General features: G+C 46.2%; 1 protein-coding gene and 1 pseudogene across 2 annotated transcripts in view; both read right to left on the bottom strand.

Moving 5' to 3' along the window:
* Window positions 1-271: 271 nt before the first annotated feature.
* The window catches only part of Lnx2 (ligand of numb-protein X 2), a 62,678-nt gene continuing 37,016 nt past the window's right edge, over window positions 272-25,933 (bottom strand). The window contains exons 3-10 of one of the 2 annotated variants that reach the window (XM_057765977.1): window positions 15,629-15,870; window positions 14,583-14,782; window positions 9,732-10,100; window positions 8,032-8,172; window positions 6,989-7,166; window positions 5,086-5,317; window positions 2,902-3,060; window positions 272-2,141 (exon numbers count right to left, since the gene is read on the bottom strand). In XM_057765977.1, coding sequence (XP_057621960.1) covers window positions 2,006-2,141; window positions 2,902-3,060; window positions 5,086-5,317; window positions 6,989-7,166; window positions 8,032-8,172; window positions 9,732-10,100; window positions 14,583-14,782; window positions 15,629-15,870 — 1,657 coding nt within the window. In that variant the 3' untranslated portion in view covers window positions 272-2,005. The remainder of the gene's footprint in view (window positions 2,142-2,901; window positions 3,061-5,085; window positions 5,318-6,988; window positions 7,167-8,031; window positions 8,173-9,731; window positions 10,101-14,582; window positions 14,783-15,628; window positions 15,871-25,933) is intronic. The other variant, XM_057765976.1, reaches the window with a different exon arrangement.
* On the bottom strand, window positions 7,604-7,758 carry LOC130872328 (U1 spliceosomal RNA; annotated as a pseudogene).

Raw genomic sequence — 25,933 nt, 5'->3', positions numbered from 1 at the left:
TGGACAGCACTGCGCCAGAGGTCCTGTGGTTGGGAGAAGTGCGAGTCAGACGGTACAGGCTCTATGGGTTATGTTCTGTCTGCAGGAGCAGGAGGTGGGTGTGGGGGGCTCAGGTGCAGAGAGCAGTGAGGTCGGCAACTGCCAACAAGAACGCCGCTCTCAGATGAATGCCGCGCTGCTCTGAAAAGGATGGCTTTTATTTCCATCCAGAATGATTATCACACCATTATTTAAACAAATCTGAAAAATTCTAGAATAGTGTAAACTGAAGGCACAGAACAAATCAAAAATATTCAACAGCAGGCACTTAAATGAGAAAGTGCAAATATTTCAATAGTAACAGATCCGGACAAATTTCCTTTACAGATGGAAAGCCAGTGTTTTCTGAGAGATTTTCATGAGATTTTCAAATATTCACCATGCCACCAGGTTGGACACATTTTTATGTATAACAAAGTGGCAGTTATGACACTGTTGGATGGTCCCGCCCCAGAGAAATGACAAGTTTTACAAAGTCTTTCAAAAGTAGCAAGGTTGATTACAAAATTGTATTTGGGGAGCAGGAAACATTGCTTCACATCAATTGCACTTCAGTATCAAATTGTTTCACAGGCGATTGTCCCACAACAGAGTCCACCCGGGCATCCCTCCCTGGTAGGCTGGCAGCAAGGTGACCATGGGAAGCCAAGGGCGGGGGGGGGGGGACGCCAGTAGCCACTACTGTTGCTTTATCACAAAGAGAATTTTTTTTTTAAATATAAATTGAAGTGGACTAATAAGTAATACGGATACAAAGCCCAGCGATGACTGTGAAGGAAGTGGGCTCAGCCCAGGGCCATGCAGAAGCCCATATTCTGATTATCAATGCCGTTTATCTCAGGTCACTTGTAGTTAGCTCTGATTTTGAACTAGGTTTCTAAATAAAATTTTTCAAGTATAAATATTAACCAGGTAAAGATACTTTTCCTCTGACTTTCTTTCTCATTATGCCTTGTAAGGGACGACTGTGTTGAATAAAGGACATAGTTTTCAAAACAAAAACCAAAAAAAAAAAAAAAAAAAAAAAGAAAAGAAAGAAAAAAGTTTAGTGACCAACAGTTGAAGATATTAACACCTAACATCTACTATTTCAGATTAAAAAAAAAAAAACAAAAAACAAAAACAGAGTTTTTTGGTCTCTTGGGGAAACTAAGGACTTCTAAAACACACAGGAACAAAGTTAAAGTCTTCTCTCCAACTTGGCTGTGCTGTGTATGCATTTAACACAGTAATGTTCTTAATCACTGGTTCAATTGCATAAATCACAGAAACATCTCCAGACAAGATTGCTGACAAATACAAACTCTAGAAATGAGTTTTAGAAGAACATCTTCAAACTTTTCCTACATAACAAAGCATTCCTGTGGAAAAGAATCTTCGTGTTCCTGGGCCATTCCAGCCAACGCAGCTCTGCCAGCCGAGGACAGTCACCTCCCAGGTTGCTCTGTCCCTGAATAGCATTATTTTTGATTTTCTACATTATTTAAAAAGAAATCTCATTAGTGGTGTCAGACTTATGTCTTCATTTAAGTACTGGAAATTAAGGTAGAAACAACCCAAAAGTTGCTTTATAAATGGTATAAAAGTTTTGAAATGTTGGCACCAATGGAAAATGAGCAAAACCCAAAATGCAGCCACTTGTAGGGCTGTTTACAGGGCAGGAAGGCTGCTGCAAATGCTGCAGTAAGTTGCTGCTGATGCAGGAATTGCAGATGTAAATCATTTCATGACCTAGCGTCTGTAGGTCGGGAAGCTGCTTCCATCCAGCTGGTGACAGTCTTGGGAGGATCCAAGCACCGTCCCAGAGGGTGGCCACTGAGTGTGTTCAAAATGTAAGCTCCCGGGGCTAGCGGGGGGCAGATCTCTGAGCAGAGAGGAAGCATGGGGTGATTGTAGAAGCGCCACACCAGAGGGACTTCCTTCAACAGACTGTAGGAAGAAGCGAGACTGGAAACCAACGTCAAGACTATACGAGGCTGCCGGGCCAGCAAATGACTGTCAGAGTGACCTTGTTCCTTTGTTCTTTCAACATGGGGACCAGAGCAGAGTGACTCATGCCCACAGTCGACAGGCCATTTACGGCTACAATCATGTCTCCACATCTGAACAAAACACAAGCAGAAACAGAGTGTCATTATCTCAATGGCATCACAAACACGGGCCCAGTGGGTTAGCATCAAAATCACAATTTTGCTCTGGTTGGCCGTCAGCAGCTAGGAATGTTACCACCTCTGGGGAAACTTCTAAACCAGTACTTTCCCTTTACCAACCAAAACTAACTGAACCAACCTGCCCATAACCGGTGGGGACTTAAGGACATGAAAAACAACTTCATTTGGTGAGGCCATCTCTCTAAAAAGTGCCAAATCAAGGCCAGGGAGATGGCTCACTGTACGAGCATTTGCTGCTCTTTCGGGACCTGGGCTTGGCTCCCAACACCTGCATGAAGCAGTTCATAACCGTCTGTAACTCCATTTCCAGGGGTCTGATGCTTTCATGGGCACCTGCACTCATGTCCACATGCACTAAAATAAACACACAGCTCTCAGGGGTACGCCTGACAACCCTAAGTTGGGTAGGGTACATTTACCCACTGGTCCACTGCTATGGCTGCCCATTCATGGATCTCCCATGAACACAAAGTCAGGCAGACATTGAGACTCAGGAAAAATAAAGTGGATTTATCTGACAGCAGGAGAGAGACCTGCACGAGAATGCTCAGAGGGCACTGCCATTCTGCAACACACTCGCTGAAATAACTCTGCTTACAAAACCGGCATATGCACGAGTGCTGAGCCCTGAGCTGGATCATCTTCTAGTACGAAGAACACAACCCACATCGTCAGTGAACACCAGACTCACTTTAGTCTTCCATCGTAGTAAGCAGGGGTTCCTAAGACGATGGTTTTAATGAAGAACGGCTGATTGGTGTGGTTCTCTTCATATCCGCCCACAATACTGAAGCCCCAGCTTCCCAAGTAGCTTCTTCGTAGGACTATATCATGGCAGCTGTGAAGGGCACTGTCAAAGACACACGGAGAAAGCTGACATGGAGGCTTCTCACTCTCCACCTTTGTCACAACATGCGTAGAGAAGGGCTGTTGTGCTTGTGTACCTGCACACTAGGGATCAAGCCCAGAGCCCCACATGTGCTGTTATTATTTTGATAACCCATTCTCTAGCATGATGCAGCGCTAGACAGGCTCACTTCCTCCAGCTTCTCTCCAGCTTCTCTTGCCAAGTGAAGACATAAACACACGGAGGAAGCCTACAGCCTGGCGCCAGTTATACTTTAGAAATGTGCACAGAGATCATGGACTGGTACTCCTCACACACTGTCCACAGCACCGCGATTCTAGTACTAAACGCACCCCAGGCACTGAGGACGAAGAGGTACAAAGGATATTTACATTACAATTCACAACAGTAGAAAAATTACAGTTATGAAGCAGTAATGAAAATAATCTTATGGTTGGGGTCACCACAACATGAGGAACTGTGTGAAAGGATTGCAATGTTAGGGAGGTTGAGAACCACTGCTCACCTGGCCATGGTGGTGCACGCCTTCAGTTCCAGCAGTCGGAAGGCAGAGGCAGGTGGATGTCTGTAAGTTCAAGGCTAGTCTGGGTCTACAGGGCGAGTTCCAGGACAGCCTGGGCTACACAGAGAAACCCTGTCTCAAAACCTCCCCGGCTCTCTCAACAAGACCATTGCTCTAGAAAGCTCTGATGACCCATGTATCAGCTGAACAAGGTTTGTGCGGTTCCCTAGTTTAGACTGTAGCTCTGCAGCAGTTTTATAACAACCATTTACATCATTTATAAAAAGGACTTACTTTTGTTCTATGTGTATGGGTGTTCGCCTACATTTACGTACGTGCACCACATATATGTACAGTGTCAGTGGAGACCAGGAAGACTGTGTTGTATCCTCTGGACCTGGAGTGACAGATGGTTGTGAGATGCTCTGTAGGTGCTGGGAACTGAACCTGGATCTTCTGCAAGGGCAGCAAATACTCTGAACCATTGGGCCAACTCTCTAGCTCCTGATTTCCACTTTTGATGCACTGATAAACACGTACGACATCATTTTTGCTACTATCAACCTCACTCCATAAGGTCCTGCAATGTCTACGAGACATAAATTCTAGGCCTTACAATGAAAAACAAAACAAAATTCATGGGAACAAGCTGGTCAACTCGGCTATCAACAAGTAAAATTCAATACCTATGACATTCTTGCTATCCTTACAGGACAGAACTTCACCAGGCCTGCACTGTGTGTAAACGCTCCTCACTGTAAGTTACACCCACATGAGTCAGATGACTCAGAAACTGTGCATTTTCTGGTCTATTTTTATTTAAGAACCAGCAGTCTCATATTTGGCTATTAGTCAAACATGATTCTCAATGCTTTTTATAGATAATGAGAATCTAAATTATTTTAGATACAAATAACCATAGTTACACACACTCTTCCTATCCCAACACCAAACATCGGCCATCTAGGGAAGGGTCAGCACCCTGGGGTGCCAGTGGAGGTTCCACTGTCTCCAGGACCCCCGTAGCCAGTCACAGAACATGTCACTGGTCATGTGTCCCGAGTCCAATACAGACTGAGTTCTAACTACCTTTTCACAAAATAATCAAAAGTTCTTGGCTAGCCTGGGCTACAGAGTGAGACCCTGCCTTAGAAACCCAAAATTCTGTCTTTTCAAGGAAAGTTGGCTCAATGGATAAACGCCTGTGGTGTAAGTATGAGGCCTGAGTCTGGACAGCCAAACCCACACAGAAAAACCAGGTGTGGGGGTGTGTCTGCCATCCCTGCATGTGGACAAGTACATATTCTATCCTCTTCAAAAAAACAAAACCAAAGCCCCTTTAATGGTATCTGGCAAAATTGTCTTCTTTTTACAAGCAGATACAAATCTTTTTAGCTTAGATGTTATTCAATTTACCTAAAAACTTGCTTTTATAATTTGATGCGCCCACTGGGTGAGCTAACTGTGGAACATACTGTGTAAGACAACGAGAGTGCTCTTGGTACCTTGGCAGCCCGAGCCACATGACCCAGGACGGGGACCAGCTGGCGTCGTACTCATTCTCACTGAAAGCACCTGGCTGCTCCTCTGAGGTCTGGGCTGCCTCCTCCATGATCTGGACTTCCAGGGCTTTGAGGACGACGGCTGGAGACGCAGCGCTGGCTTTTAGCATGGCCACAGCCTCGCTGTGACTGAGATTGGTCAGGTCAATGCCGTTGATATTCAGTAACACATCACCTGTGCCGTTGGGGAAGCCAGAGAATGGTGTGAGCACCACTCGACTCTCCCTTGCCAACCAATCAACAGGTCATTTTCAAGAACTTAGAAGGGATGAGGATGGGTTTTCACTTATTTGTGCTTTTTTTTGTACCACCAAGGGCACGGAGAACATGCCAAACAATTCAAAACTCAAAATAATGTCAGACTAGAGAGGGAAAGACTGTGTCTTGAAGCACCTTGTGAGGTCTGAGTCCAAATCGTTAGCCTTCGTAGCCGTATACGGGGTGAGCACTGCTTCTCTCCTTTGAGCTCCAGAGAGCTCTATGGTTCTTTCTGATCCCCAGACTATTTGATCCTTTACTCTTAGAAATAACCTTAGCAGATTCTATTCAATATTACACAGTTTTATACACAGAAAGAGCCCCAGTGAGGGCATGCATGCTGGGATCTGAGAACAGCCATCCTCAGGCCACTTAGTGAGATAAAACACGGCTTGAATATCTTCCCTTGCTTGAGTGGGAACATGTTTGCTGGTCTCCTGAGTAACACAAGGAAAAAGAGCTACAGAGGCTGTGTGGGGTGGCACACGCCTTTAATCCCAGCACTGGGGAGGTAGACACAGGCAAATTTCTGTGAGTTCCAGGACAGCCAGGGCTGTTAAACTGAGAAACCCTGTCTTGTAAAACCAAAAACCAAACCAACACCCCCCTTCCCCCCCAGCTCTGGGCTCATTAGCTGGCCGTGACTTAGAGCACTACAGGGCAGCCTGAGGCCACTGCTCTGACAGTCAGCCACGCCGAGCACATTTCCATGCCACTGTCTTCTTGGGAGACATGTCGATTTCTGTTTTTAAATTAGGTAATTTACGTCTTTTTACTGAGTCGGAGAAGTTCTTCACAATTTCTTGATATGCCATGTACCCATACATGAACGCAGGACTTGTAAGCGCTTTCTCCCACTCTGTGGGTTACCTAAAACACTGCTGCTAATTACACGTCACACGACTTTGACTTTCATGTGGGCTTTCCCAAGTGCTAGCTTTTGTGAGGGGAGGGGGAAGAGGAGCCTGCCTTCGTTCCTGGGAAAATAACCTTTCAGCTCCAATTTCCTCCCCACATGAGGTCCATCAGCAGAGACAGCGACTCTACCATGGCAACAGTGCTGGGTTACATGTCCTCTCTATGAGCTAACAGAGTTGTGAGGGGACAAAGGGCATGAGGACTCAATCTCTAAAATCAAGTTTGTCCTCCGCTACTTCCTCTTGTCTTCTGCACGAGGTCAGAGAGGACTTTCTGAAGCCTTGTCTCCTTGCAGCTGGATCTCCAGAGATAGAGCTTGGGGCATCAGGCTTGGGCAGCGGGGGCCTCTACCGGTCAGCATCACACAGGTCCCTGACACCTGATCATAATCAGTGCTGTATTTCAGTGAGAAAGACCTTCAGCCTCATCTGCCATAAGCTGGATCTTTTCCAAGATAAAAATAAGCCAAGAGTCTGAGCAACTGCGGGGTCTTCGACCATCATCAGGTTAAATTTCCTAACTTTACAGAAAAATATTATGTTTTCTACACAAGGACACTTTAAAAGATTTTAAAAAGTCATGTTTAACATGAAACATAGTAATTACTCTTTAAAAGTGTGAACTTAATTTTGAGATGACACATGGCAGATCTTCCAAGAGCCTGTCTCACCTCTTTTGATTCTGCCGTCCCGTGCAAGGCAGCCATGGGGTGGCACGCTGGTCACGAAGATGGGCAGTTCACCACTCTTACTCCCTCTGCCCCCGGCAACCGTCATCCCGAGGGACTCGTGCGGCTCCTTCTTTACTGTGATGTGCTTCTCCTGGCACGTGACGCACTGCGTGAGGTCCTACGCAGGGAAAGAGGAAAAGGTGACGGGTCGGTGGTGGGTATAAAGGGATTGTACATTCTACTCCTTAGTAAGGACTGAAAAGAGTGCATAGCTCTTTGGTCTTTTGTTTGTTTTTGTTTTTGAGACAGGATTTCTCTGTAGCTTTGGAGCCTGTCCTGGAACTTGCTCTGTAGACCAGGATGGCCTCGAACTCACAGAGATCTGCTTCTTTCTGCCTCCTGAATTGTGGGATTAAAGGTGTGCGCTACCACACCTTTAAAATGCCCAAAAGATAGGGATTTTAATACCATAACAGCACATGCTATCCATGTGACTGTCAAAGCTTATGATGCCTCGATTCAGTGTTCTTATAGCTAATTCTGTCACTGTAGGCAACATGCCTAACTGCTAACCATGGATTTAATCACGTTTTCATGATGCATTTGTTTTTTAAACAGAGGAGAGCGTGAATGCAGTCCCCCACCACAAATTATGCAGTCGAGTTTCCCGCATTTGGGGAAATCTCTGGGGTCGGCACATCCTGAGAGCAATGGAGAAGTCTCGCCCTGGGAAAACCACCTTCATGGCATCTCCTCTGCCAGGTAAGTCATGATGCATTTTTAACCGTAAAACCAGTGATCACATTTAAACAAGCAACCCGAGAAGATCCGACTTACACGTGGAAGATCACTTCTTGTCAATCACTTCACAGAGGAAGCCTCCCTGACAAGAAACTGCAGAGGCTGCCTCCGGAGGCCACTCTCAGGCATCACACCCCAAACACCTAGGGCTCCCAACCGCACGACAGCCCGCATTTCAGCCCACCTTCTCAGGCTGTAACCAGGAGAGGGTGATGCGAACTAGAGGAGGGGGGCGTCCTCACCTTGTGTGAGCTTGGTCGGCTGTGAGCAGGCGGCTGTGTATGCTGCTGGCTGATGCTGTGTGCTCCTGCTTCACGGGTGCCATTGCTGGGCTGGGGTTTCCCCACTCTGGCAATTGTCAAATTCACTCTCTCTCCGCTGGCCTGGAGAAGACACATTCATCACTACCCACCACAAATGATGTTTGTGGCTTAGAGATCTTAAGTGGAACTCCCTCTCCTCTCCTCCCCTCCCCTCCTCATTGAAGCAGGTTCTTATTAAGTAACACAAGCTAGAGGTTCCTGACTCAGTCCCATGAATGCTCTAAGTAGACAATGCCTGAGACACTTACTATCTATGGATGTCTTAGTCACTGCACCAAAGCCTCATCTGGATAGTCTCTAACTGGTGGCAGGAAAAAGGTCACAGGCTAATGTTTTCAAACCTCTGACACTGACACACACACAGGTGTGTGGACACACACACACACACACGTCTTTAAGAGTTAAATATTTGGAGGCTTGTGGTCGGCTATGTGTGTTTAAACATAAAGGTTCATACATATATTATATATAAGGTCATGTTCTCTAAAGTACATCTGATACCCGGTGCTTTTCCTCGGTCATCACCACAAACCTCCGCCTTTACCGTTTCTCCGACAGAAACTGACAGCCTGCTTTAAGGAACCGTGGTAAGAAGTAAAAACCTTCTCTGTGATTAAAATGAATGATGCTAAGAAACTCCTTTCTGGGCTGGAAAGGTGGGTCTGAGGGTAAAGGCACTCACTGCCACGTCCGATGATCTAAGTTCAATCCCTGGGGCTTCCATAGTGGAAGAGAGCTAGCTACAGCAGCTGACCTCTGAGCTCCACATGCACCACGGATGGCGCGCGCACACACACACACACAACATATAATAATTTACTTCAGTTTTGGCTCTTCAACTGGAAAGCAAGTGAAAGCCAACCTTATTTATTTATTTATTTATTTATTTATTTATTTATTTATTTATTTATTTTTGTTTTTCGAGACAGGGTTTCTCTGTAGCTTTGGTGCCTGTCCCGGAACTAGCTCTTGTAGACCAGGCTGGCCTCGAACTCCCAGAGATCCGCCTGCCTCTGCCTCCCGAGTGCTGGGATTAAAGGCGTGTGCCACCACCGCCCGGCTAAAAGCCAACTTTAATACTATACATTAATCATTCGTCACTTTGGCTGCATCTCCAGGGTTCAACAGGTAAATGCTGAGGTGACAATTAGAATCCTGGCATTTACAGCTCTGATGACTTCACCATGCTGTGGGAGGTGTCAACGGCTACTTGGGGTTTCCTTACAATGCACACTCACTGTCATTGCTGTTAACACCTCAGAGCCCCAAATCCGCATTGCAACTTTCCTTGAGAGCTACTCTGACAAGCTTACTGGCTGAGGTAAACCCTTGCTCCCCTGAAAGAGGTAAAGCCGTGGTGCCTACACTGCACAAACAGAAGCCAAAGTACTCGGGGACACAGGTTTCAGGAAAGCAAAAGTCAACAACAGCAAAAGAACCCTAACAAACACAGTTCTATTTGGGGAAGTTATATATAGCAGTGTGAATTCTGAAGACTTTCTAGAACCATGTGTGATTTTTCCAAAGAAACATCGGTGACCCTGGAATTCTTATTTGCCAATGAAAACAGAGACAGCTGTGTGACTGACGATCCAGGGCCAGTCTTGGGCATTGTTTACCTGAATGATCTGGGCGGCCAGCTCTGGGGTCCCATGCTTCAGGTCATGTCCATTGATGGCCAGTACCCGGTCATTACTGTTGAGCCTGCCATCCTGAGCTGCCAGCCCCCCTTCCAGAAGGTCAAGAATAAAAACGCCTGGCTCATCTGTCCTTCGGACTAATTTAATCCCCAGCTGCTCCGCTGAGTCGCGTTTGTGCAGCAGCACTTGGAAGACCTCATCCCGAGGTGCGCTGCCGTCCGCATGGTTGTTTGCTCGGCTGCCGAAGCGCCTCTCCCGCAGCACGGTGAGATGCAGCGTGCTGCACGGCTGGGAAAGCACGGCCCGGGCATAGTTATGGGACACATTGCTGATATCATAGTTGTTGACCTGAAACATCAAATGAACAAACAAAACTCCTATGACCGATGCATGACAAAATCTTATTTTCCTCACTTGCAGAAATGTCTACATGACATATCTAAAGAAAACCAACATGGAGAAAATACAGGGATCCCTTACCTACAAAGAAAACCACTCTAAAGGTTTCTATAGCATAGAATTTAAAAATGAATTAGCAGCACACTGTGGAGGAGGAGTAGGAACCCGAGTGTTGACGTCAGAGTCTTTGGCGCTGCTAGATATTGATAACCTCAGGGGAACAGGGCACTCTTCCAACACCCGCTCCTCTGGGTCTGACACTTCTTCACAGGACCAGGGTGGGAGGGAGCAGGCTGCATCACGCCAGGGCAAGCCTGCAACCAGCACAGCTCTAGTGGCTCGCAGGCTCAAGTTCTGCTGGATTTCAAAGCTGCTTTTCCTAATGAAGCACACTTACTATAGACAAAATAAATGGTTTAATTTCTTAAAAACTTACATATTCTGAGTGACTTTTAAAGTATGTAATTACAAGTCCATTCTAATTATCAGCATACACATATAATACATATTTAATATGCTGAGTGTAATTCAATATTCATGTCTCATTAGAATGTACAGCCCTGATACAATTACAATGACTGATCTTTGAACACGCAACATCACTTAGGAAAATAGTCCAGCTTCAATTATCCACCTAGGAGCTGGGCATAATTTTCCTATTTATCACAATTAGAGCTCTTTGAATCCATCTGAGATAAAACCAATGCTCACAGAGCATCTCTAATGAGACAGCTCTGGGTTAGGAATGTGTGATCACCTGGAATCCTACAACTAACTCTCCAACAAGTTTACATTAACCAAGCCTTCCCCTTCTTACGTATCTGAGACGGATAGTTCTTTTTTTCTGGATTTGAGCTGCTTTTTTTTCCTTTTGCTTATTTTCTGGGTTTGACAGGTTTGACCAGTACTACCTTGAATTTTGTTGGTTTTGTCTATGGACACCTTTTAAAATCCAGTCATCAAATCTGCAGGCATCATGCATGAGCTCACTATTCTCCCATGTTTTTAGTGTTCATGCGGGCTTTGACAGATAACTGACGGTGGTCCGAGACCAGAACGCCAAGGCATCCTCCAGAAAACCAGGCTGCCAGCACTCGCGGGCCCATCATCATCTCAGCGGTCCAGCTAAGAGCAGACTATTGCCATGTTCACATTCTGCATCTTCAGACAGTCGCAAAGGACACAATGCCTGGCTGAAACACAGCTCTGTGCTCCAGCAGTATGCAAGCATGCAGCCTACTTTCTCTGTAGAGCAGGATGGGGATACTCAACTATGAAAAGACACATTCTCCATAAATGCATGGTTGTCAGTGAACTCCGAAGAAAGCAGCCTGTAACATACTGTTTCTTGATTTTGTAAAAAAGAGCACAAATGGTAAACAAGCATGTATTTTGACTAACTATGGCTTTTGTTGTTAACCAACGCGACATAAATCACTGATTTTCTGCTCAAACTAAAAATATTTATTTTTAATGTTCTAAAATCTGTATCACTTTTAATACTACTGACATAATTTATAAAGAGCAGCATTTTTTTCCTCTAAAATTGCTCAAAAGGCTGCATATGAGCCTCTGAAGAATGCATAAAGCCATGAGAACATGGGTTCCCTTTGTAAAGATGCTACTTCACTGAATACGTGATTGCATGTATGTGTGTGTGTGTGTGTTTCAATATGAACCATTTTTTATGTGGAAAAATCTACTCCCGTTGGCCGCATGTCTACTAATACAAAAGCACAGTGTAGCTCACTAGTCTGCAAATGAACCACCTTATAGCATGGGATTTTCAAACTGGTACACTGGGTTAAAAAGCAAAAAAGACAGATACATACACTTAAATTACTGTTAGAAAGGCCAGATGAGGAGCAGGAACAGCACAAGGGCTGTTGTAGAGACCAAAGAGTCAGGATGCCTGGGAGGGGTGAACCTGGGGAAACAGCTGTAAGATTCCCTCTAAGTACAGGACACTGGTTAGGAATCGAGAAATCAGGCACGTGTTCTCAAAGTGGTGCCAGCCTTGTGCAGCCAGAGCCCCCACATAAAACAACAGCAAAGATACAGCACACAGAAACCATAGACCAGAAACTGAATTTCAAAAACAGTGGGAAGTTCAGGGTGTCTCAGCCATACCAGTGGCCCTGAAAGGGTTTGGGGCGTGGGACTTAAAAAGAAAGCAACACGTGGTCAAGCGGCTGGCTGGACACACCAGGGCCAAGGACCTCCAGCGAAAGTCCCAATCCTGCTGCCCTACAGCCTGGCCCGACCTGCTTTGTTCTGCTCCAGGAGGGGGCTAGTCTCAACAGGCTGTCTGTCATAGCCAAGCTCACTCTTCTGTCGGCCCAGAACCTCTCTGTCACACTGGGCTACCTTTCTTTTTTTTTTTTGGTTTTTCAAGACAGGGTTTCTCTGTAGCTTTGGAGCCTGTCCTGGAACTAGCTCTTGTAGACCAAACTGGCCTCGAACTCCCAGAGATCCGCCTGCCTCTGCCTCCCGAGTGCTGGGATTAAAGGCGTGCGCCACCACTGCCCGGCTTGGGCTACCTTTCTTATTGCAGTGGATTTCCTCAACAAGTGTGACCCCAGGGAGCGGGATCAGTGTGGGGAGGATGGCTAGACAGTTTGTAGGTGAGAGAGTAAGACTGGAGCATAAGGTGAGGGCAGGCTGGGCACAGAGCTGGGTTCCCGCAGGAAGGCTGGCATGCCCAGCTCTTCCAGGGGAAGGGGCATTCTATGAGAGCTGGATAGACTTTCACTTTGAAATGTGTCCCCAGTAGCTAGTATGGTGCCTGGAGCACAGCAGGAAAGGGACAAAATATTAGGAAGGAGCTCCTATTAAGAAGCGAGGCTTCACGAAGCACCTCGGCCCGGACCTTGACTGTCCTCGGCAAACGTGGTTACAGCGGCAGGGCGGTGCTACCTTGACATGAGCAAGCTGGACTCCCAGGAGGAGAGCGGGAGACAGGACAGTGAGGAAGTGCGGCACTGGATGGGAATGAAGTGGTGAAGGCCTAGACTAGAGAGGAAGCAGGGAACAGGGAGGTGGGAGGTCTCGGCAGATCACAGGGGAGGACTGAAGAGGGACGAGAAGGGCCCTTGTGCTTGGGCTCTGAGAAGGTGGTTTTTCCCTTCTTTGTACTTTTCTCCTAGAAATTATCCCCCCCCACACACACTTTCTTCTTTTCTTTTTAAACCTCAGTGACTCAAATGCCCAGGACAGTGTCCCTTCAGACCCCAGCTCTGTGAAAGAGCATGCTTACTGTCCCATCCCTTCAGCCATGCCTTCTAATAAAAGAAAATGCCTGGTCCTACGCTACTGCTTTTGGGGTCCTGAAGGGAGGACAGCGCGAGGGCTGACTAAAACCCCGGAGAGGGATACTGGCAGGACATCGGGAGCAAGAGTTCCCAACTACACCTAACAGTCTGTGCTACAAACTTCTTTACCTCAGGCTGAGTTTGTAGCTCAGTGGGACGGTGCTTGCCTAGCATGGGCACAGACTCCCCGGGATGATGAGAAGAAAGAATATCACCAGTGACCAGGGCTGTGCGGGTCTGCCGCTCACATTCTAGCAGCAATAAATGCAGGGATCAATCAGACATGCGGGGAAGAAATGGATGGAAAACTGGGCATGATAAACCAATAAGAAAGAAACATCTAGCCGGGCGGTGGTGGCGCACGCCTTTAATCCCAGCACTCGGGAGGCAGAGGCAGGCGGATCTCTGTGAGTTCGAGACCAGCCTGGTCTACAAGAGCTAGCTCCAGGACAGGCTCCAAAACCACAGAGAAACCCTGTCTCGAAAATCCAAAAAAAAAAAAAAAGAAAGAAACATCCAGCCTGCTCAATTGTCCCTAGAAGAGCCAGCAAGAGTCCAGGTCAGAAGTGTCAGTGTCAAACAAGCCCAGAGAGCCCTGTACCACCAAGTGCCCAGTCACACATAGGACTGATAATTCAAGGGAGAGAAGAAAATTAGCACCGGAAAGAAATAAAGCAAATGACACACAATCCCTGACCTGTTCTGCACACACAAAGAGCAAAGCTATTAGCTGGGTGTGATGGCCCCACCTGCAACTTCAGCACTTGAGAGGTTAAGGCCAGCCTGGGTAACAGAGAATTTTAGGCTAGCCTGGGCTACATAGTAAGAGCCTGACTCAAAACAAAGCATAACAAAATTAAAATGAAAATAGCTGGGGATGGTGGTATACACCTTTAACCCCAGCACCCAGGAGGCAAAGACAGATAAATCTCTATGAGTTTGAGGCCAGCCTGGTCTACGTATCAGGGTCTAGGCCAGTCAGAGCTACCTAGTCTCAATTCAATCCATCAATCAATCAATCCCAGCAAAACCAACTTTTGTATAGTCCGGGCTCTATACCATTACAATTGTCTAAGTTGTAAAACAAAAAGGAACAAACCAATAGAGTGGTTAGTGTTACCTGAAGAATCTGGTCTCCGGCAAGGAGTCTTCCATCTCTGGCGATGACCCCATCCCGGTAGACTTCCTGGATGACAATATTGATCAGTGGTGTCTCATTGCCGCCCACGATGCTGATTCCTAACTGGATGTATGGGTTAGAGCGGTGGATCTCAATGGTGGTGATCTCCCCTTCTGGTAAACTAAGTGGCTCTTGTACAGCTGCCAAGTGAAACAAGAACAGTGTAAGTTCAGATTCTCTCCGGCTCAGCATGGGATCCTGTAGGTGAACAAGGACTGACCTAAAAAAACGCTGTTAAAACTAGCCACACTCTCTTCTTCCACAGGTGCTCTGTAACCACCAATAAAAAATTACTATGTACTGGGTCACCAGGGAGCACACATTAACAGAAAGCCACCGTGCTCTCAGTGATGAGATGCCACGGCCATGAACCAAGCACAGATAGATCGTGCAAGGCTGCAGAAAGAAAACTGTGGTCTGGGGGAGCCGAGAGGAGCTGAGGAAGGCCACAGCTGCACTCCGCCCTAAGGGGTGAAAACATCGCAGATGTGTCAGGAACTCTATGACCATGGAGGGTGACTTACAGTTTCTAACAGAAAATGAGGTCTACCAGTAAATGGACCGCCACCCTGGCCTTTGTGTGCGTCTGAGCACGTGTACCCAGAGCAAGGGTGTGGATGACTCGGATGATGCATTCCCAGCCACACGGGAGCTGTCTGAGCTGTCATCTTTCGGGGCTCAGATTTTTTTTTTTTAAGCGTTCTCATGTCACAAACAGCAACTTCACTTAACATACAGTGTTTGGGAACAGTGACTACTTGAGCTGTTGCCTTTGTGGTTTGCTGTTGATGCAGGCACGTTTCTGCAGTGGGGAAGGAGGGAGGACCGTCTTCCTCCAGACTGCAGCCAGCTAGAGCTGCACGCTACAAAGGGCGGATGGCGTGGCATGCAAAGCGTTCTCCAGCGCAACCATTGGGACAGATGTCAGAAGGAGGGGAGGACAGGCAAGGGAGACAACTAAGACAGAAGGGGTGAGTCGCACATACAGTCAGCCGTAGCACTCTCCTCGAAGGCGGGGTTGTCCAGGCCGGGCTCATCAGGCCACACAGGAAGAGGGGCAGGTGTCAAGTTTCGCTCTGCAGGCACAGTGCCCAGGCAGTCCGTTTCTGGGGGGCAGGTGCCAGGAGGATCTAGTACAGCGGATCCAGTTTCACCTTCAATCTGTGTCTGAGTTTGGCTAGTTTTCCTTCTCTCTAGATCAACTCTCCGGTGACAGGCTCCAGGACACCTACAAACAGCAGGTGGTTTTCAGATGGTTTGGAAAGGAAAAGCTGGGTAGGACTGAGGGTGAGCGTGTGCACGGCAACTGCTCATGCGCCAAAAGAGCCCAAAGTAGCCACAGTGCAGCTCCTAATCTCTGTCCAGACTAAGTCCTCACTACTTTACCTGGCAGGCAGACTCAGGAAAGACATGAAGACAACGTCAGTCAAAAGCCAATACCTGTAGACACTAGTCACCTGGAAACACCCCAAGAGTCATGGCTGTCTGTATGAAAGAATGAGTGTGAAATCTGCATCAACAGCGATTTTTACAGGCCACATGTCTCAGCTAGGGGGTGGCAATCTGCAGGCTTCTTCATGTGACTGTGCCACTGGGCCTCTCCACACTCGGCGGACAAGTAGACACAGGAAGCTTGACAACTTGCAGCAAGGCCCAGTCAAGGCCCAGCCAATCTGCCTTTGTTAAACACTGGAGATGAAATGGATTGCCTCACCTGTAAAATGAGAACCTTAAGATATGCTATGTGAGCTGAAAGAACTGCTATCCTGCTTATTTAAGCGAATTCCAGGTAGAGGTGCATTTAAACTCAAGACCAACGACTCTTAAACAAAGCTCCCCTTGCTGGCCTTCTGGGAAGCAGGCCAGAGCACATGCACACGCCTCTCACCTGATGCCCTGACTGGACATGGCAACAAGTGGATGCAGAAGGGAAGACATCGAGTCAGGGAAGGGCCACAGACATACCAGACCACACACTTGAGGTCACAGTCTGGCATTCAATGACAATGTTTAAAAACTCCAACATTTGCACCACCACAAAGAACAGAACAGGTTCCGTTAAAATGGAAAGCTGCCCAAGCCATAAAGCAGGACATTTCCCCCAGAAATAAATTTGTTTTTTAACTTCCAACTCCGTTTTCAAGTTTTGAGAAAGATAATTATGGAAGCACCACTTTCTTCTTAGTTCTTATTCTCTCCACCCTGTGATGGAGGGACACAGCTGAGTCTCCCTTCTGCATGGCTGCACAACACCCCAGGGACTATTGAAAACACCTGGCAAGTATTTTTGAAAACGAGATCAAGGAACACAAGACCTTTGTCAAAGATGTGGATTCGTTGGAGACACATTTGAAAGCTATCTTGAAGTGGAGGCAATAAAGTGTCGTGACTGAAAAGCTGGACTCAGATTTGAGTTCCTTAAACTCAAGGGCTGACGAATGTGATTGCACTGGATTAGAAAGCTTCTCCCCACAGAGGAGGCAGAGTGAGGAGGAGCCTATAGAATGGGGAAAACATCATCACCAAGAACACGTAAGATAGGTGATTCATATTTAGAATACATGAGTAACTGCAAAAATTAAAGAGCAAACTCTTAAATCATCGAACAATAAATGGGCTGATGAAAATAATAGGTAGTTCCCACAGGACAAACACAAATGGCCATTATTACTCAAAAACAGTGTTGAGCACCCTCATGGAACATGGGATTCCTTCTCACCTAACTGGAAATGGCTTCCACCAAGAAAACAAGTGGGGACACCGGGAAGGGGGTGGAAAAAGAAGGGCTTTTGATTTGCTGCTTCTGAGAATGCAAATTTGTGCAGTCACAGTGGGGGTCAGTACTGAGGTGCCTCAAACAAAACAAAACAACACACATACACACACACACAAACCAACAAAAACAACAAGTGAAAAACAGAACACAGATACACCCCTCTTTTTTTTGTTGTTTTGTTTTGTTTTTTCAAGACAGGGTTTCTCTGTAGCTTTGGAGCCTGTCCTGGAACTAGCTCTTGTAGACCAGGCTGGCCTTGAACTCACAGAGATCCGCCTGCCTCTGCCTCCTGAGTGCTGGGATTAAATGTGTGTGCCACCACTGCCTGGCCAGATACAACCCTCTTGATTCACACCCAAAATACACATCCATGCTTATTGCTATATTATTCACTGTAGCTATGACACAGAACCAGCCTAGACAGCCATCAATGATGAATAAAGGAAATGGTATGTACAAATAATGAAATTTTATTCAGACATAAAACATTGAAATCATGACATCTGCAGGAAAATAGATGGTACGAAGATCATAATGTGAGATAAGCCGTATGCAGAAAGACAAACCCTGTGCATTTTCTCTTCCATGTAGAATCCCGTGTATATATAGGTCACGGCAGTAAAAAGAGGCCATGAGAAGGCAGCCAGAAATCTCAGGGGAGGGGAAGGAGGAAGGGCACGTAACAGAGTGCGTGTGGCATGGGAGCAGGACTACTTGGCAGGAAGGACAGTCCTGGAGGAATGTGGATAAGAACAAAACACAATAACATACCATTATATTTTATTCTACTTATGACTACTCAAGTATGGAAATGCCATGAGAAACCCATTACTCTATATGATAACCTAAAAAACATCTTTTTAAAGCCAGGAATGATGGATGCCTTTAATCCAGGTACACAGGAGACAGAGGAAGGGACATCTCCGAATTCAAGGCCAGCCAGGTCTACACAGTGAGACTCTAATCTCAAAGAAAAAAATTAAAAAGATTTAATTTTCAAAATACATGTCACACACAAGCACCCACATGGGTAACAGCTAGTCTGCAATGGCAGTGCATGCCTTTAGTCCCTGATCTACATGAACAGAGTTAGCCAAGCGAAGAGCCATACAAGGAAAACAACACCTATCCTATAGCTATTAAATACAGTAAAAATTAATTTTAAAATGGAAAAGTTAAGCTTGCTAGAGGGAAGAAGCAAGCATGCTCACATTTCTGATGGGACAGCAAACGCTTAACAACAGGAAGCCACCCACAGAACAGGAAAGACTAAAATGGTATCACGTAAAAACATGGGAAAATGACTTCGTTTGGCCAGCGTCAGGGGAGGAAGTCTATTGATAGAAGCTTTGGGAACACCCATACTAACAGGTTGGGCCACAGCTCAGGAGACCACGACAGAGCCACCAAGCAGGAGATTATGAGCGGAAGACAGCAGTAATCAGGGCAGAAAAGAGGGTCCACAAAGAAAAAGTCAACATGAGACAAGTGCTCCAAAGGGACAAATAGACCAGGGGCTTGGGGTGTGGCACAGAAGCTTTTGTCTAGCACAGCTGAGGTCCTAGTTTCAATCCCAGGGACACAGTCTTGCAAAACACAAGGATCAAAAAGTGTCAGTCTGATTTGACAATCAGAAGGCACCCTGGTGGTGTCTGTCTGTGCCCCAGCACTCACAGGAGGCAGCAAGGTGGGGAGTTCCACAGAAAGAGGGAGCGGCAGCTCAGAACTGCTTGGCTAACACAAGCGTTTCTGTCACAGCCAAAAGCAACTCAGGGAGGAGAGGGCTTATTTCCCCTTTCAGCTTAGAGTCCATCACCGAGGGAAGTCAGGGCAGGACACTGGAGGCAGGAACTGAAGCAGAGGCCATGGAGAAACATTTGCTCTCCATGGCTTGCTCCAATTTGCCTTTTATACAATCCAGGGCCCACCTGCCCAGGGGTGGCACTGCCCACATCAATCCTTAATCATGAAAACGCTGCACAGACTTGCCTACAGAGCAGTCTGATGGAGGCAGTTCCTCAGGAGAGGGTCCCTCTTCCCATGTACCCTCAGCTTGTGTGAATCTGGTAAAACACTAGCCAGCATAACTAGCACAACAACCACATCCTCCAAAAAATAAACACTGGACATAACAGTTACAAGTGGAGAACTTAAGTTAGGACAGCTTGATCAAAATCTGGGTGTGTGAGGAGGAAGAGAGGCTGCTAATGGGTTTCAGACTCCTTTCCAGTTGTTTTAATGTTCTAGAACCTGGATGACACACAGTACTGGGAATACACAAAAAAGGCGCTGAAGCATACACTTTACAAAGGTGAATTTCACATGCAAAACGCACAGCAAAGCTGTTAAAAGCCCAAGGGGCGAGCAGCTCAGAGCAGGCTCAAACAGAGAAAAGCTCACAACCACAGCCTCGTCAGAGCCATCCTCCCTTGCTACATAGTACGGAAGCACAAGGAGGCCACACTCTGGTGGTCCCTGTGTAACAGCGTGATGTATACCAACTCCTGCATCTGCACAACTGTTCTATTAGTACACAGGACACTGAAAACTCAGCTAAGCCAACGAGCAATTGAATTGGAGAAATACAGTCCAAGAACACTCAGATCAGATTTCAAAGGCTTTCGGCTTTTTTTTCTCAACAGCAATACTAAGTTTATTTGTGTGGAATTCTTTTTAAGTCCTTTAAAAACAAACTGAGTTTTTTCTACCAACAAGTACTTCAAAACGCCACTACGGAATATTAGGGCTAAACAAACCTATGGGATCGTCAAAAAGTCAAGATGGGTGTGGTGGCATGTGCTTATAATCACAGCATTAAGAGGTGCAGGCAGAGGGATCAAGAGTCCAAGGCTGTCCTCCTTGTACTTAGCTCAAGGCCGGTAGGTTAAGGGAGATCTCCTCTCAACACACACAGACCCTAAACCGCACAACAAAAACAAAAAGCAAGCTGAGAAAGCACCAAGCACTGAGGACAAGGCCAACAGCTCTCTTGAGTTCAAGGCAGTCTGGTCTAGAAAGGGAATTCCAGGCTAGTCAGAGTCTCCCTCTTTGGAGATCCTGTTTCCAAAGAAACAAACAGGAAAGAAAGCCAAGACAGTGCTAGAATGAGAAAGCTTTGGTAAAGGGCTTGCCTTATGAGAGGGAAGATGTGAGTTAGATTGCAGGACCCATATTATAACAAAATGGGTGTGGTGGTGCACTTTCATAACCCCAGTGCTGGGATTACCAAGCCAGGAAGCCAGGCAGCTTTCTGGAGTTTGCTGGCCAGTGAGAAACTCTGCCTCAAAATCGAGCAAACAAAATAAAACAAATAAACAAAGAAAAAAAAAAAAACAAAAAAAGCCACAAGTGGCCAGTGCCTTGGGTAGTGAACCAAGGCTGTCCTCTGGCTCTACACACACACATATGCACACAAACCAAAACAAGAGCGCCCCAAAACAAGACACAGGTGTGGGAGAGGGTCATCCGCGCAGAGTCAGGTGTGGGAGAGGGTCAGTCACGCAGAGTCAGGTGTGGGAGAGGGTCATCCACACAGAGTCAGGTGTGGGAGAGGGTCAGTCACGCAGAGTCAGGTGTGGGAGAGGGTCATCCACGCAGAGTCAGGTGTGGGAGAGGGTCATCCACGCAGAGTCAGGTGTGGGAGAGGGTCACCCCAGCTAATTAGTAGCTGAGGCAAGAGGATGTTTAAGTCCCAGTGTAAAGCTGGCTTTGGTAACACAACAAAATCTCTATGTACACTGGAGATGGAGCACTCAACACTAATGCAGACACCAGCTAGCACTACAGGGGTCAACCTAGCGAATGCAGGAAACCAGTATAGAGGGCTTAGAACAGTAAGTAAAACCAAAGGGCTAGAAATGCATGCGGCATTGAATTAGATCAGGAGATATATGGGCTGAGACACACTTGTCCAAGCAGAGCTTTGAGGCAGTAGTTGGTAGGAGCAGTGCAGTCAGCCACAAGCTGCGGGCTGCCCCTCATCGGGGACTTCAAATGCGCAGGTCTACCCCAACCCCTGATTAAAATAAAACCAAAGGGCTCATTTAGCAGCAAAGAGCCCAAACAGAGGGATTTTCCTTTCCTATAGGTCATGCATCTGCTCCATTATTCTAGCTCTCTGAAGAAATCCCATGCACAGTAACTTATTTTATGCAACAGAGACACCACTCCCTGCTATGAGGTGCACAGGAGCATTAGGAGGCACAGTGTGGCAGAAGGCACGATGAAGTATCAGTAGCGATGGTCGTGAGATGGTAAAGGGATACTTGTTAAGGTCCATGCTACTCCAGGTCCTTCATGATTATGAAATAGTGTGAGTGGTTTAGAATATAATAAAGACAGATAACACAAAACCAATGTGACAGATAGCAAAAATGGCACAGCAAGGGTGTCTAAAGTCTCCCCTCCATAAAAGCAATGAGAAGACTGGAGAAATCATCAGAACCAACTACGTTTGAATTCTGGAAACAAGGCAAAAGGTGATAGTGGTCAAGAAAGCATTTATTTAAGAAAGGTGGCTGGTGGGCTGGGGAGATGGCTTGGCCACTAAAGTGCTTGAGCCAGGGAAACCTGAAGATCTGAGTTCAGATCCCCAGAGCCTAATAAAAGTCCAGCACTGGGGGAGTGTCTGTAATCCCAGAAAGGGTGTACACACATTGTGTGTGTGTGTGTGTATGTGAGTCATCAGAAACGTGCAAGCTTGGCCTTCACCAGAGTGGACAAAGAGAGGACCCTGTCTGAAAGAAGGTCAGGGGTAAGTACTACCGCCTGAGGCCATCCTCTGAGCTCCAAGTGCGCGTGCACTTTCTCTCAAGGTGCCTGACTCCCAGGAAGAAGGAAAGGCTCTGCACATGACTAGCCCCGCTACTATCCCTAGCTCCTCAGCTGCATGCCACACTGGGAAGCTGTAGGCCTTCAGTAGCAATCAAGAGCAATGGCCAGCAGGTCACAGCATCTTCGATAGCCCTGTGCTCAGAGAAGTGTCATTCATGGGCCTGTCTGGTTTCCTAGAAGACTCCCCTGTACCGCTGCCCACCAGACCAACTCAGCACTGGTCCAGTATAAACAGCCCAGGCATCTCACAGTAGCTTTTTGTTTTGTTTTTGTTTTTTGAGACAGGGTTTTTATGTAACTTTGGAGCCTGTCCTAGACCAGACTGGCCTCAAACTCACAGAGATCCTCCTGCCTCTGAGGATTGGGATTAAAGGCATGCACCACTACTGCCCAGCTGCTTTTGTTAAAAAATAAAACCCCGAGCTGGTGGTGGTGGTGCACACCTTTAATCTCAGCACTGAGAGGCAGAGGCAGGCAAATCTCTGAGTTCAAGACCAGCTTGGTCTACAGAGTGAGTTCCAGGATAGCAGGGGTTACACAGAGAAACCCTGTCTTGAAAAATAAAACACCCCCCCCCCCAAAAAAAAATCCCCAAACTTCTGTCTTGATTGCAGGGGTTGGGGACAGCTTGGTGGTATAGACCTCTAATACTTAGGAGGTTGAGATCACAAGTTCAAGGCTGGTGAGGGCTACAGAGTAAGTTCAAAGCCAGCATGGGCAAATAATTAGGCAAATAATTACTCTTGTTCTCAAAATCAAAAACAAAACAAGCCAGAGATAAACAGCTCACTGGTAAAGTGTTCACCGAGCCTATCAGGTCCTCGGTTTAATTCACAGTACTTATATAAAATAAAGCTAGGCATGGTAGCTCATGCCTATAATTCCAGCACTTGGAGATTGAGTCAGGTCTGGGGATTCCACACCAGCCTGCAGTACACAGGAGGAGCCTGCCACAAAAAGCCTGAAGCTCACTGAGTTGACACACTACAATATGTAAGTGCTCGATACAAAATGAAGAGTCAGAGAAACAAGTGAGACCCAAGCACAGGAAAAGACAGAATAAGGAAGCCCCAATACTGGACAAAGAGGCAAGGACTTAAATTTGTAACTATCCAAGAACTAAAGGAAACCGCATCTGAGCGACTGAAGGAGAACAGGAGAATACATCTCACCAGCAACAATCAACAGAGAAACATACAGTGTAACAGAGAAACCCCACAGTTAAAACGTGCGATGAATGAAATGGGAAATTTAGTGAGCTCCACAGCCCAGACAGCAGGCGGCACACTCAAGAGACGGGCTGCTTGACATTATCCAGGCTGAGGCCTTCTCAGCTTTTCCGTGGGTTTTTCTTTTCTTTCTAAAAGGCTGGAGCAAAGAAAACCAGTTCTGAACCTTGTCTTAAACCAGTGCCCAAGTGCACAACTTATTTGCCCCCATATAAGCATGACCACTCGTTTTGGATGTTAGGTGTGGGAGATGGAAGGAGAGAGTAGGAAGGGGAAGTGCTTTACAAATGATGCTGGTATAAACAAAAGAATCCAACACTAGTTCTGAGACAAGAAGCCGACTAAAGGTCACATGCAAGTACTTTGTATGCTAACTTAAGAAGAAAATGAAACATGCATTACAGAGAAGAAGGAGGAGGAGAAGAAACTATTCATGCAGTTAGGCTTGACCAAGATTAGCACATTCAAAAGTTTCTGGTGGGTAGCTCAGATGCCTGCTGGTGATGGAGACAGAATATACAGACACGCTATGTACTTTTCCAAGTCTCTATTAATTCTGCCTTCTCTTGGCTCCCTGTGTTAGACAACATAGCTTGGGTTCAAGCAATTTCTCTATAAATCTCCACACTTCAAGTTTTAAATACTTTTCCCCCTTCAGTGCAGGAAATGAAACCACGGCCTTGTACATGCTGGGCAAGTTCTGCTACTACTGGGCCTTGCCGTCAGCTCTGTGCCAACAAAACATGATGTTCTCAATCCCCATGCCTCAGTTTCTCATGATTCAGTTGTTTCTAACGAATGAGATTCCTTTATAACACTGTTCTCCTAGAACGGAATACATACATCCAGTCACATGCCTATGAAATGCTGACTGCTCGCTACAGCAGAGCAGTGGACAGACTCCAGGGTAGAGTAATGTGGTATACATACACAAGATAACAGAGTTTAAGCCTAACCATATATTAACTAGCTCTAAATTGTCATGCACTGGGAGATGAAAGGACTGGATCAATCTTTAGTTCCATGATTTGGTGTGTCATTCTACATGAGACCTGTGATTCATCAGAATCCAGTACGATGTGCAATGCATATGACTAATGCTGGTTAGAGTCAATACGCCACAAGCCATTTGAACTAATGCTTGAAACAAATCCATGTATTTCTGACGCTTCATGTGAGTCTGCAGACATGCGCTGTTATCTGCATACCCGTGTGTGAGTGAGTGGATTATGTGTGGGTGTCCATGAGGAGGTCAGAGAACAGCCTGCAGGAGTCGGTTCTCTCTTTCTACCCTGTGGGTTTCAGGGGTCAAACTCAAATCGTCAGGTTGGGTGGTAAGTGCCTTTATTCAATGAGCTACGGCACCAACTCAGGTTTATATAATTTATTTTGGAGGTCATTTCTTACTAAAATCAAATTATAGGACTCACCAACTAGTTATACAAATAAATTACTTAACATTTTAAACAAATGTTTATCAGAGCAAAAATCAGCCCTAAATATTTACTTTTCTAATTGCTACTTCTTATTCAGTCAAACCTCTCAACACAGAATCTTCGAGAGCTCAGCAAACTGAAACAGTCAACACATTTCCACACTTTCCCCAATAAAATTGCCATTTTCACTGGCTGTGAGTTGGTGTTCTGTGGTGTATTTAACCCTTCACCACTCTTTTTGCTGTTTGTTTTATTTGAAACAGGCATATTCACTATCTAGACCAGGCTGGCCTGGAACTCACAGAGGTCTGCCTGCCAAAGGCATGCGCAACCTCAAATGCCTTTCACCACTCTTAGACTGACTCCCATGCACCAACCATGCACAATGTTGCAATACGAATCTTCACGTACAATTTTTTCTTAGGAAAATAAGCCAGAGAAAAGAATGTTTTCATTTAGTTTCTTTTTTTAATGCCAAACTCCCTTACTCCCTTGTAAAAGGAATCTAGTATTATCACCTGTCACCCATTTGAGCTTAAATTGCATGGTATGATGAAGAAAATATTACTAAGTGGTAATTGTACACTGTGGCTTTCACACTCATGCTTGAGATGTATTATTAAGTACGGACCAATGCAACTTATTTATTGCATCTCTCACTTGATTTGGTTCATGTATTCACTGGTGCTTTATTTTTTACTGTTGTGTAATTTTTTGGAGACAGGGTCTCACCATGTAGCCCAGGCAGAACTCAAACTCTCAATCCCCCTGCCTCTGCATGTCATGCTGGGATTATAGGCACGAGGCACCCTTCCTGAGCCGTGTGTTTGACTATCTGTTATAGCTACCCTTCTGTAACACTTCTTTAGTGCCCTTTCTGCTCCTTTGTGCTTACCTGTTCCTTTTTTTTTTTTTTGGTTTTTCGAGACAGGGTTTTTCTGTGGTTTTGGAGCCTGTCCTGGAACTAGCTCTTGTAGACCAGGCTGGTCTCGAACTCACAGAGATCCACCTGCCTCT

This window comes from Chionomys nivalis, chromosome 3, assembly GCF_950005125.1.
Source record: "Chionomys nivalis chromosome 3, mChiNiv1.1, whole genome shotgun sequence".
Classification (NCBI taxonomy): domain Eukaryota; kingdom Metazoa; phylum Chordata; class Mammalia; order Rodentia; family Cricetidae; genus Chionomys; species Chionomys nivalis.
Note: the sequence above shows the minus strand (reverse complement) of the source record. Positions and strands in the feature narration are given on the sequence as shown.